The sequence below is a fragment of the Eulemur rufifrons genome, chromosome 2 (assembly GCF_041146395.1).
Source record: "Eulemur rufifrons isolate Redbay chromosome 2, OSU_ERuf_1, whole genome shotgun sequence".
Taxonomy (NCBI): Eukaryota; Metazoa; Chordata; class Mammalia; order Primates; family Lemuridae; genus Eulemur; species Eulemur rufifrons.
In genome coordinates, this window is record NC_090984.1 from 70,327,708 (window position 1) to 70,341,399 (window position 13,692).

The 13,692-nt window shown below is 33.9% G+C and overlaps 1 protein-coding gene across 12 annotated transcripts in view; it reads right to left on the minus strand.

Moving 5' to 3' along the window:
- The window catches only part of RALGAPA1 (Ral GTPase activating protein catalytic subunit alpha 1), a 233,165-nt gene that overhangs the window by 20,286 nt on the left and 199,187 nt on the right, over positions 1-13,692 (minus strand). For all 12 annotated transcript variants that reach the window (XM_069464243.1, XM_069464240.1, XM_069464265.1 and 9 more), the window contains 2 exons: positions 11,859-12,017; positions 10,287-10,414 (listed from right to left, as the gene is read on the minus strand). In XM_069464243.1, coding sequence (XP_069320344.1) covers positions 10,287-10,414; positions 11,859-12,017 — 287 coding nt within the window. The remainder of the gene's footprint in view (positions 1-10,286; positions 10,415-11,858; positions 12,018-13,692) is intronic.

The following is a 13,692-nucleotide window of genomic DNA, read 5'->3' on the forward strand; positions in this document are numbered from 1 at the left end:
ACAGATGGACGGTAACAGTGGTTTGGCAAGCAAAAGTTAAGATTTAAATAGGCTGTATTCTAGTGTTTGAGAGGAAAAGCAGTTAGAAGAAAATGGAGATTTGTGACCCATAGTTTAATTTTAATTCCATTATTGAGTTATTAAAAATATCAAAAGGCATAATGAAAAGAATGGATTAAAAGCACTTCAATTCTTATGTCAAATAAGTTTAAAGACTAATTTCAGCTTTACATCCTTTTTTCTTTGCTCTCTGAAATCCCCAAATAGCATCTGAATCTACAGTTGTTTTCACATTTCAAACAAAGACTAGAATAAAACTTGCACATTATGTAGTAGGTGTGAACAGTAATGTGAGAATACTAGTATATACTTACCACTAACAACACAGCATTTTAAATAGGAAAAAAAAAAAAATCCCTATTCTAGCGCAGGTGAGAAGTTAATAAAGATGGAAGTAGGCAAACTTCAAGTATAGTTGTTTTTAGGTAACACTGTAGTTTGCCCGCCCATACCCTGATGTAGTTCTCGGTCTTCTGGTGTACTGTGGTAGGACCCAACTGTCTAGATTACCATACTGTTACACAGATAAGACTGTTGTAGTGCTTTCTTTTCTTTGGCTATATTTTTGCCAGGAAGCTAAGGGTAATGTAAGAAGAGGATACAAGTACTTAATTTATCAGTAACATGTAAAAGCATAATAGTATATAAAAGCACAATAATTGCATAAAGTATTTTTTAAAGAAAAAGTGTAAAGATTAGGCAAGAAAGAAGAGTCTATCATGAGTTTATAAGAAATATAAAAATCTTTCGTATTTTCTTTTATAAACGATAAATATGTGTAAATAGTATCAAATGTTTAGAGACCTTCCTAGACTCATTAAGAAAAAAATAACACTATTACTGCTATTAGCCTGGCAATTATTGCTCAACTAATTATTAAGCGTATTTTCAAAAGGCTTCACTAGAAAATGAAAAAAAAAAAAAATTCACACTGTAACTGTTTTGCTATTCAACAGGTAAAAAGCATACAAAAGCAGAAGGAATTGTTACCTTAGACACTGGCTGTCATATTACTGTAACATCAGAAAACCAAGTTTATTTTGATTTTCTTTCTGCTTGACTACATTATCTGGTTTTGACCTACTTCTTGATCCTCATCTGCCACTACTCTTTCCTTTGCCTTATAGCATCAAGTAGTGCTGAACTCCTTGTACTTCCTGACCACATCACACTTTTATGTCTCCATGACTATTTTCCACTCCTGAAAAACTCTTCCCTGATCTTATCTGCCAGGTAAATGCCCATATGTCTTTGAAGTAATTACCAGAACCTGCTTCCCTGGTAATGCCATTCCCCTAATTTCCTCTCATCCCCCACTTAAAATTAAACACCTTTACTGTCATACTTTGTATATATCACTATTGCTGGACTCTCAGAGTGCACTTCATTCATACATTCACAGAGCACTCCTTCTCTCCCAAACCGGACTGTACACTCTTGGAAGTTGTGACTCTGTCTTTCTATTCCTAGCTTTTCTCTCACAGTGCCTCCCACACAGAAGGCACTCAATAAATATTTGGTGAGTAAATGAATGATCCAAAATTAATTTGCTTGGCAATTTTGCTAATACTTAAGTTTGTCATTAGTGCATTAAGTTCTTTGTAGAAGATAAAAATTTAAAAATCTCTAGAATTAAAACAATGTCAATAGAAGTTGGGGCCATATACTGAAGTCATTTTTGTGAGCTCCCACAGTTTAACAAGAGTATTATTGGTTCGTATTAGTAAAACCTTAAAGATTATCTCTACAGAACATTATGAGACAATGCTATTTTTGTACATACTGGTTCAATTCCACAGAATAAAACGTTATTATCACAAAGTTATTACAGATCAGAGAAAATTATCATTTATTGCTTTTATATCTTTTTGAAAGGACAGATTTGCTAGACCAAAACTAACATCCTTAAAGGTATGCAATAAAAATATTCCCCTAATACTTGTAAGGAAGCTCCTCAAAATAAATACCAGTGTCATCAACAGGCATAAATTCACATTCCTTGAAAAGATCAGCTGAACAAATTAAAACTGATGTAGCAAAAAATACATTAGAGTCACTGCAGAAAGTGTTACACACATCCAGGGCCCCTGTTTAAATAACTACCTTTTGCACAGACTGTAAGGTTTGGCAGCAAAAATCCAAGCCAAGGGTATGTTTAAGGATGGGAAAAAAATTTTTAATAGCAATGCCATGTCTTTAACACTGGAGACTTAAATGTTCCAATTACAGAGCAGATTGTTAGGTAAATGTTTATCTACTCTTGGAGAGGTCCTACTATAATGGTTATTAGCAATGGCATAATGGCTGCAAGCATTTCAAAGACCACAAAACCTGGATTACTTAGCTGGTGAGACATTTTATTTAAAGAATTATTTTCTCTTTTGAAGCATGAATGATCATAACCATAGATCTTAGAGTATTTAACTAACAGATTTGTCCATGAAGTTTAAGGCCTTCATTTAGAAAGTATGAAGAACAAATGGCATTTACAAGTTATTGAGAGCTCCCAGTGGAATCACTAATGTAGGTAATGCAAATGTTCAAGCAGCAAAATTGAAGACCTCAGCAGCATCTAGACTCTCACGGCTGCCCCCTACTGCTCTCCAGTGGCTACCATTTTCCTTGCCTTATGGTAAGAAAGTGTGAGCCTTCAGAGCTACAGCCACATACTACCTCCTCTTTGGAGGGGCAACAACTGTCACTGTCTTCAAGTCAAAGGCGTCTTAGCGGACTTTTCTCCCTAACAGACTCCACTCCCGCCCCATGAAGTGAAAACCCTAATGACCTCTGAAAATTATCTTCACTAAACTATTAATATAATGCCCTCTAATAAAAACATACTACTGATTGGTCCTAGGTTTCCTCTTCTTACCTACCTAGTAAGCTCTTAAGAGTTGTACCATAGTCTGATACAAACCACAAACTATAAATTACTACCCCCCCAAACTGGGGGGTTTACCATTCTTTAAAAAAAAAAAAAACAAACCTATGTTAATTATAAATTTCAAAAACATAGATAATAAATCCATCCATCCTGTTTTATCACAGTAAAGCACTACCCACTATCATGGGGTCAGGCACTATGTTGGAAGTTAGTGAAACAAAGAGGATAAGGCTTGCTAATATGTGCACATACATGCTAAGTACTATAATAAAATATTTTGAGGCACTGTAAACAATTTTGTGTAGTGAAGCCGGCTTTTTTTTTTTTTACAAAGGATATTTGGGCCATGAATAGCGAGTATATTAGGTAAAAAAGAGTTGAGATGGACATTCTTGGGGTAAGAATATGGGCCTGAAAGAGAAGGGGATTCAGGAATAATGACTATGGTTCACCTGGGAACACACAGTGTCCCAGGTGTCAGTGTGGCAGGAGATGACAGTTAAGGATGGGGATGAAGCTGGGGAGGAGTACAGGTGTCTGATAAAACCACAGTGAGAAATGTGAGGCTGGAAGGGTAAGATAAAAAGAATTGCTTGCAGGTGGTCTAAGAATTTAGACTTGTTTCAGTAAGCAGTCAAGAGCCATAAGTATTTCAGTATACTGATGCTCCTTGACTTACAATGGAGTCACATCCTGATAAACCCATCATAAGTTAAAAATTTCGTAAGTTGAAAATTCATTTAATATACCTAATTTATGGAACAACATAGCTTAACCTAGCCTACACTGACATTACCTCCAGTTTGGCAAAATCCTGTAACACAAAGCCTATTCTATAATAAAATTATTATAAAGTATTTTGAATCAAAATCCAAAATTTGAAGCACAGTTTCGACTGAATGGCACATTGCTTTTGTACCATCATAAAGTTGAAAAATTATAAGTTGAACCATAGTAAATTGGGGACTGTCTGTATTTAGGTTTGTATTTTAAAAGAATATTTCCAGTGTCAGTGTAGACAGTAATAACATCATTAACTACCATGTAGCTATCATATTCTGAGCTCTTGCTACATGACAGACAGGCTGCTTAGTGCTTCACGTGGATAGTTTCATTTTATCCTTACAACAATTCTGAGTTTGGTATGTTATTATCCTCTTTTTATAGATTAAATTAAGGATAGCCCACACTTATTGATGTTACCTTCTGAGGAAATGATCTACAAAAGACAGTAGATGTATAAAATTGTGTAGTTTCTCAATAAACTCATTTTCTTCTAACATGAAATGGCAATAATATTGATGGGCCCCCCTAAGAGGTTTTATAATGTTCTATCATAATGAAAGGCAACTGCATTAGTGGACCCAATCAATTACATTTCATTTAGTTTTGGCTCTCATACTTTTGCAACAGGTTCTTTACATTTGATAGCAGAACTGCAGGGATAACAAACTGTGACTAATTGAAAAATAATCATTGACTTCTGGTAATTTGTCTGATAAAGTTAAACAGAAACCCAATTCTGGCATTTAAGAAAAAGTCAAATCTAAACAGATTAGAAGAAATCAAATAATATTGGTTGTGGTAGGCAACAATATTTTAAACCTAGGAATAAAGTATTTTCTAAAGATGTCATTTAATTGTATAATATCCCCCATGCTGTATATTAATATTTCAGAATATTAAATTTATATAATATACGTATTTAATATATGGATACAAAGCCCCAAACTGTAACTTATAAGAATTGTTAAAAGACATGTTGCATTCCATCCACTCACCCTTTGAGGCCCGTATTTTCTATACATTCTTTCCTGATCTTCTTACTCCAAAGTAATTTCTTTTTCACTAGAACTCTCACACCATTTTATTTATAACCCTACTAGGATATGTTCACTTTATCCTGTATAAACATATATCTTATAATTATTAATGTACATATTATTCTTTCCCTATTAAATTATAAGCTTTATGAGGACAGAATTACTGTCTGATTTTGTCTTGCATCCCTCTAAAATCCTTACTATTACTGTGTAACTGATCAATAAATATTTCTGAAAGAAGAAAGTACACTTCTCTTTCTTGACCTGATGGTGGTTAAACTATTAATATAATTGTTCATCATATAGTACATTTATAATTTATGTACTTTTCTCAAATTATATTTTGTAATAAGAATAGATAAAAAGAAAACTTAAAACGAGATATGTTGGTTAATTTTCTGGAAACTTAGCTGGGTCATGGGACTCAGGTTTTGGTCAAACACCAGTCTAGATGTTGCTCTGAAGTTGTATTTTAGATGTGATTACCATTAGAGTTTGGGTAAAGCAGATTACCCTTCATAATGCCATGGGCCCCATCCTATCAGTTAATGACTTTGAGAGAAAAAACTGAGGTCCCCCGAGGAAGCAGGGAGTTCTGCCTTCAGACTCAGACTGCACCAACTGTTCCTTGGGTCTCCTGCGGATTTTGGACTTGCCAGTCCCCACAACTGTGTGAACCAATTCCTTAAAACAAATCTCTTTTTTCTATTAATACATACCATATTGGTTCTGTTTCTCTGAGAACCCTGAATAATACAAGATGATTATATGCTATAACTTCTGAAAATTTCTATGTATAATAAATCTCACATTAAAAAAGAAAAAAGAAGCCAGGCAAGTAGCTCACGCCTGTAATCTTAGCATTTTGGGAGGCTGAGTCAGGACGATGGCTTGAGTCCAGGAGTTCAAGACCAACCTGAGCAAGAGTGAGACACCATCTCTACAAAGAAATAGAAAAATTAGCTGGGCGTGGTGGTATGTGCTTGTAGTCCCAGTTACTTTGGAGGCTGAGGTAGAAGAATTGCTTGAGCCCAGGAGTTTGGGGTTGCAGTGAACTATGAGGTGGCCATTGCACTCCAGCCTGGGTGGCAGAGTGAGACCCTGTTCCTACCCCCCGTCCTCAAAAAAGAAAAGACCAAAAAAAAAAAGAAATGGTATATACATGATAGTGTCATATTTAACATTCATATATTCAGAAGTCATGGTCAAAATGTGCTTAGGATCAAAACAAATAATGATGGCTAAGATTAAACCTGAAATATCTCTGTGGTCCAACGGTTACCCAGAATCTGCCTGGTCTTCCTCATCAGTGTTGCATTTCAATTCTAACAGCATGATCAAACCAACAAACTGAGCCCAAGAGACAAATAAAAAAAGCACATAGCTGAAAAAAATCAGAGGTTACAAGAAAATGCTTTTCAAGTACAAGTAATGCAAGAAACAAGTGAAGTGAAGGAGATGTTTCAAAGCTTGAAAGACAGTCATCAATACTGACAGATTACTGTAATTCTGGCTGCCAGCATGATCGATTTGGGTAGCATATGACAATCAATATTGTCCTCATTCAGTGAACAACATTAGCTTCATAGTTACAGAAGATGTTCCTAGAATAAAATTTAAACAGTATTTAATGATCATAAATAGCACAATTTATGCTGTGGAATCTTAGTGGGTACTTTAATTGGGCATAAAATAACTGACCTGTTTCAGAATGCTTGGTTTTTTTCCTTAATGAGAACTTAATCTGGATATGACAAAAACATATATTTTTAAGTTTAATACATATTTCTGAAATAAGTATTTAAAATTAAAACAGACATACATATACTTCAATATCTTAAAATGTCTAGTTGTAATTTATTATATAAACTTTCATTTAAAAATCAAATGACCTACATGTATGAAGTAATTTTCCCCCAACATTTAGAATACAGAACTTCGTGCATTTTTGTGAAAGATGATTATATGTTCTTTAGATTAGCAAAGGGTAGGGGTATCTCTACCATAATTTACAGCATGGGAAAACAATTTCCTATAGTTTATAAATTCAAGATTCCAAGTCAAGAAAAATTTGTTTGGTCTATCTGATTTAATGTTTTTAATCTGTGTTCCAGAAGCAATTTTGCTGGTAGAAACTGTTCAGATTTGCTGTTTAAATAAAGTGTTCATGTTATTTTCAACTGAAGTTATCTCTTTACCCTAGAATTTTCTCTAATGTGGTTATTTATTAACATCTCAGTAAGATTAACTATTAGAAATGTCATGAAGTAGGCCTGCCAGAAAATCCAACCCAGTCAATCAACCTGCCAATCAACCAAACATAAAAACCCAATTAGGCAATTCCTTGGTGTTAGGTAGAGTTGTTTTATACTGACTATAATCTTCACACATAATAGAATTAATCACTGCACAAAATAATGTAACATTATTACATTTACTAAGCACACCCAAATTCATGATCTCACTTATCTTTACAATAATTCTGACACGGGTATTATTGTCTTTTTTACAGATGAAGAAAGTGAAGTTCAGAGATTCTGTGACTTAACTAAGGCAGGGCTTGAGTTAAAAATTAATGTTTTCTAAGTGCAAATCCAGCTTTCATACTTCTAGTGTAACATGAAGTCTGAAATAGAAGACTATGAATTTGGATGTAGAAAAAATAATTAAGCCATATTCTCAACATTCTTGATTTTGCACTTTTTAACTACTTGGTAAGGTATGCATCTGTACCTTGGGTCAGAAAGTTTGTGTTTGTTCAATAAACTGAGTTTCTGAGTGGTTTTTTTTTTTTTGACTTTCTGTTTTATGACACATGAGGCAAACAGAATTTTGCATTACAATATGATCTAATCTATCTCATCACTTTCCAAAAAGACTTAAGGCATCTTTTTTTGTTTTTACCACAAGAAAGTATAAACTTTTCCATATCTACCTCTGTGTTCAACTTTCATTTGTGTCTTAAATGAAATGCTGGAGGACATAAACCCTCAGGATGAACATTAGAAATCAGGTGAACTGTGAAACAGGCAAAGGTCAGAAAGTAGACATCCTTGGTGAAGCTAAACAATGTGGATAAAATTATTTTATGGATAATAATCTGTATATTCTAGGTAAGATTGGTTACTGTTCTAGAGATATTCAGGAGACAATATATTAACTGAAAAGTATACTCCACGAAATAGATTAAAACCTCAAAGTTTTTATGAAAGTATAGGTTGAGTATCCCTAATCTGAAAATCTGAAATGCTTCAAAATCCAAAACTTTTTGAGCTCCAACATGATATTCAAAGAAAACACTCACTGGAGCATTTTGGATTTCAGATTTTCAGATTAGGGATGCTCAACCAATAAGTACTATGCAAATATTCCAAAACCTGAAAAAATCTGAAATCCAAAACACTTCTAGTCCCAAACATTTTGGAGAAGGGATACTCAAACTGTATTATAATGAGATGGAAATCAAAGGAATTAGGACTTAGAAAAAGTAGAGTAGCAAAGGGGGAATCTGTCAATAAATACCTTGTTTTATACAAATGAAAAAGATACTGTATCTGAGGAGTGAGTGGGGCTGGAATTCCTACAAAGGCATGTGGTGTATGGACCTTAAAAATGGTAAACTGTGAGCATAGGTTTTATGAAATTCATGAACTTCCTCATACCTTATTCCCATCTGAGTGAAGCGACTTGAGATGCCAGGCCCCAAATACGTGAACCAGAAAATGACCCTGATTTCTGTGTGAGTTCAGCAGGGTACACAAAAACTCAGAAGGGTCTTCTTGAATAGTTCCTCCTAATGCTTCAAAACAATAACAGACTAGTCTTCAAAACTATCTTCAAAAACAATCAATGGACTGCATAGTCAAAAATAAGTGATTCAGAAAATAAACTTTCTCCATGTCTATACTACTCACTGAATTTGTCCACTGAAATTTCTTTTCAATTGGTAGATCTCTATTTAATGGATTTCTCCAAATTTTATTTTTGTTAACAAACAATTCAAAGCTTGTTTCAATCCTTATCATTTCACTAAAATGACTACCTCAAATTTGAGTTTTCAATTTAAAGTGAAGACATAAATGTCACAAATAAGAAATACTACATAGGCCGGGTACGGTGGCTCACGCCTGTAATCCTAACATTCTGGGAGGCTCAGGAGGGGGGAATGCTTGAGCTCAGGAGTTTGAGACCAGCCTGAGCAAGAGTGAGACCCTGTCTCTACCAAAAAGAAAAAAACCAGCCAGGCATCCTGGTGTGCACCTGTGGTCCCAGCTACTCAGGAGGCTGAGGCAGGAGGATTGCTTGAGCCCAGGAGCTGGAGGTTGCAGTGAGCTACAATGACGCACTGCACTCTACTCAGGGCAACAGAGTGAGACTCTGTCTCAACAATAACAACAACAACAACTAAAAGTGAAATACTATATAAATGTTATTAAGCTTAATTAAAGGAACACGCCATGATCCATCTGTAAGTCCATTTCACAGCGTCAGAGTACATAAGAAATTACACAGGAATCAGATTGCTTAAGTCAATTTTCATTAAAAGAAGAATGTATACATGTCAGACTACCAAGTTATGACAATAAATCCACTTCCTGTGGAATGGAACCTAAGATTTTTTTAAAAGCCTTCCTTTTGAAGCTTAACAACATTTATAGTTTATTATGTAAAATAATAATGTTTTTAATCATGTAGAACATATGTATTAAAAGTACAAATTTATTTTAGAAAGGAGTATCAGAAAACAACTTAAAATTTAAAATTTTGTGCATGTTGTGTGCCAGGCACTGTTTAAGTGCTTTACACATACTGACTCATTATTAGTTCTCATAACACCACAAGCTATATATTATTATTCCTCTTTTATAGACAAGAAAATTGAAGCTCAAGGGGTTAAATAACTTTCCCAAGGCTACAAAGCTAAAGAAGTGGTGACCAGCATTTGAGTATAGGCAATATGGCTCCAGAAGCTATGTTCTTAAGTACTCCATGTCCTCTCATACTTCTATGTCTCTGTGTTGTTCCCTCTGCTTGGAAGGCTCTTTTTAATCTTATTCATCTGATTAACTCTTATCTGTCCCTCGAGATTGGTTCAACACTTACATTTCTCAGAAGTGGCTCCTGATACCACCACCCCTTCCAGCTCAGTGAAAGGTCCTTTGTTATTATACTTTTGGAATACCCGTGCATGCACCTATTAAAGCATGTATATGGAAAATAGTCTGTTTTCCCAACTAGACTGAGTTCTTTGCAATGACTATTTGGTTATTTCTGCACCCAACAGTAGCAGGGTGCCTGGCAAATAACGGGACTCTAATTAACCAAAAGATTAGTACTGATTAAAAGTATATAAAAGAAAATACATCATTCAAATATCATAACTGTTCCAGTACTGGGAACTCTACCATCTATATATATAATCAAACAGAAAATAAAGTTCTTAACAATGTATAAGACATACTTACCTTGGAAAGTAGACATACATTAGAGTAGAAACCATATTGTTAAAAAAAGGATACAAGTTTTGATACAATGGAATCAGTGATTTCAGAGCACGGCTTGCATTTATAGCTGTTGCTCTAACCATAAGGGGTAGAACCTTTCCATTCACAATTGCACCATCAAAAAGTGGACCAAAGAAGGGAACCTGATTGAAAAATTAGAACATAGTGTTATAATCAAATTATAGAAAGATTGTAAATAAGAGAAATCAAGACACTTTGCATACAAAAGTGTTTATGCTTTCTCTTTAGTTCTTCCTTCAGTAAAAATACTACTCAAATTCAATTTATTTTCCATGATGGGTCACTCACACTAAGATAATAAACACAAAATATCAAGTCTACAGGGTGTCCATTCCAAAGAACTATGTGCTTCATGTAATTAACTAAATAGTTTATATACTCTGATTTTCAAATTTTAGTAGTTTCAATTATAAACAAATGTCTAACACTAGAAGTAAATTTCTTTTTCTTCTTTGAGCAAACACAGAAAAGATATATATTCTTACAGGCAAAAAGTTAGTTTTTCATTATTTTTTTGTGATACCAGCTTTACTATGGAAACTAAAATACTTATTACATGGTTTATTAGAAAAAAATGTATGTTTTGATAATTAAATGTCATTTTTGTCAGGTGACTGAAAGTTTCAAAACAGTTACTCTATTTCAAAACGCTTAGCACAAATGACAGGTAAACGCAAGGAAATGAGCTGCAGATAACATGGTAAACATTTTAAATTTTGTGGTGATGTATTGTCTCTGTTCTATATTCTTCAACTTTTAAGAAAGAAAAACTTTAAAAATTAAAAAAAAACATTATTAGCTTGTGGGGTTTATAAAACTAGGCTCTAAGCCATATTAGTTTGCTGACCTCTGGTTTAAATAAACCCTCAAAAGACCAGCCTAAAAGAAAAATTCACACATGGGAAACTTAACCCAATTCAAGGAATTCTGAAGATTCATGATCAACTGTCAAAAAGTAGGTTTTGTATAAATTAAAATAAAAAAACAAGAGAAAGGAACACACCAAAATACTATCAAGCTTTTATTATGCTGAAAGAAAAGACATCTGCAATAGTGTTTGAACTCTGTGGTATCTATAAGACATTCAATTACAGAATATAGGTAACAAGCTGGTTTTATATAGGCAATAGGCCGGTTTTTTAAATTTGTAGAATCCTCATTTATTAAGTGACATGACTAAATAATTATGTAATCTTAGTAAAATGTATCAATTAAAAATATAGGAATCATACATTACTATTCTAAAGGGAATAATTACTTCTCACTGTGTTTTTTAGGAAACTGAATCACTCTCTTAATAAAAGGTAAGTTCTTTTGTGAGCTTGGTACTTGCTCTGGCACTACCTAGACACCTCCCATTTGAACACAATTTCTTGCTATTTATCCTGTTTTAGCTCCTTTTGAACCAGGCTTAGACAATCCACATAGCTACCAGAGTCTGTGTTACATTTCTCCTCATTTTCACAACTTAATGCCTAGTCTGATTTTTCTTCTGTGAGATGGAAACTCACAAACCCCTCCAGAACTCAAAATCAATTACTAAAATGGAAGATAAGGAGTCCTTACCTCTGGTTTTTTCATTATCTGGATACTGAACATGTGATTTTTCATTGGATATATTATAATAAGGACATCACCAAATTCTGTAGGAATAATTCCTCTCCTGTAGTCTCTAGTATGCTCAGACCAAACAATGTGCACTTCATCGTTTCCTAAATGTCTCAACTGGAAAACCAAGAAAATAATTTATAGTGCTTTATGAAAGCTCTGTGAGTATAGTTATATAGCTATGGACAACAAGCTATAAAAACAGAAAAGATAAAGAAGCAAAAAAATTGTTAAATCTCATTTGATCATTTTCACAACATGTGAAAAGTGAACACTCAAAGACATTAGGAGAGACTGCAGAAGACCAGATAATTTCAATTGCCCATAATCAATGGGAAACAGAGAACTTAGATAAAAAAGATTCACATACAGCTCAAATACTCCCCTTAACTAGCAACTCTACCAATTTTCCACTACCAAACCCTTTAAAAGATGGTTTAAAAGAGTGTTTTGAAAGAGTGACTGATTTGAGATTCTTCTCCTTCTATCCTGACTACTCTCTGGAAGTGCTACTGAGCAGTGAGATTGCCTGAGAAGGCAGCAGGAAGAGAAGTAAAAGAAATAAGTGATTCATACATTGGGCAATCACCTATTAAGATAAAGTTGATTATGTTTGGTTTAAGAAATTTATTTCTAGGTTTTCTTTGCTCATGAAACTTAAAAATTCTTCCAAATAGATGTCTTGAGATCTGTTAGACCCTCAAGATGTTATTTAAACATTTGTGGTGCTTACAAAGGTGTTTCTGGCAATCAGAGTTAACATTATAATTTAAATAGCAAAAAAAGCAAAGCATTCAAAAGTTGGATTTCTAATAAGTTATTGGAAAATTAACTTAATGCCCATTAATCTTGAGTTTGCTTCATAAAGACTAGCATAGAATCATGAATTTTATTATAACATTTCATTATCCTAGTCCATTTATTGATTCTGTCACTGCAAACACTTGAGTCCACTTTTGGTGCATATCTTACATGGGCTTTTCCATTACTTTTAGATAACCAAATACACCGCAGTTGGGAATGTTTGAAAGAGAAAACTAGGGATAAGTGTCATCACCATTTACACTATAAACTAATGTACTGGCAATTTCTGTTTTTGAAATATGTCATTTATTTTGGCTTAAAGACCATAAGGCAGGAAAAAATTCCCGTGTGATTTAAACAAAGAAAGGAGTGAGTAAAAGGCTCTCTTCTGTCACTTCTTAACCCTGGAGTAACTCTTACCTGTGTGTATATACACATACACACCCACCTTGAATGATATAAATGTGGGACTTGGGCTTTGTGACATTTTTAAAAAGCAAAAAAGATTACACAACTCAGAAAAGCCATGGCTCTATAATTTCATTTTTTAATCAAAATACTTTAAAAATATCCTTCCTATACAGCCATGCCCATGTGTCAGCTTCCCTAATAGGTTTATGTTAACTGAATACAAAAGAAATGTGAAATAAATTTAACCAGGAGGGATGATCCAATCTAATTTTGATACATTAATGTCATATGCTGTACATGTTACAATAGCAGCCAGATCTAATACTAAGCTCCAGGCTACACTGAGATTTCCAAATGGCAGATTGTTCTAAGTGATATCAAGTATAATTGAAGTAATAAACGATAGTAAAAGCTGAGCACACTGTCAGGAAGAATTTAAGTATTTACTTTTTAAAATTAAATGAGTTAGGTTAGGAAAGACAAGACAACTGAAATAATGCAGGTCTCAATTTACAGAAAATTCCTTTTATTTATCTGCTACATTAACCCTTGAACTCTTGCCAAAACTATCTATAAT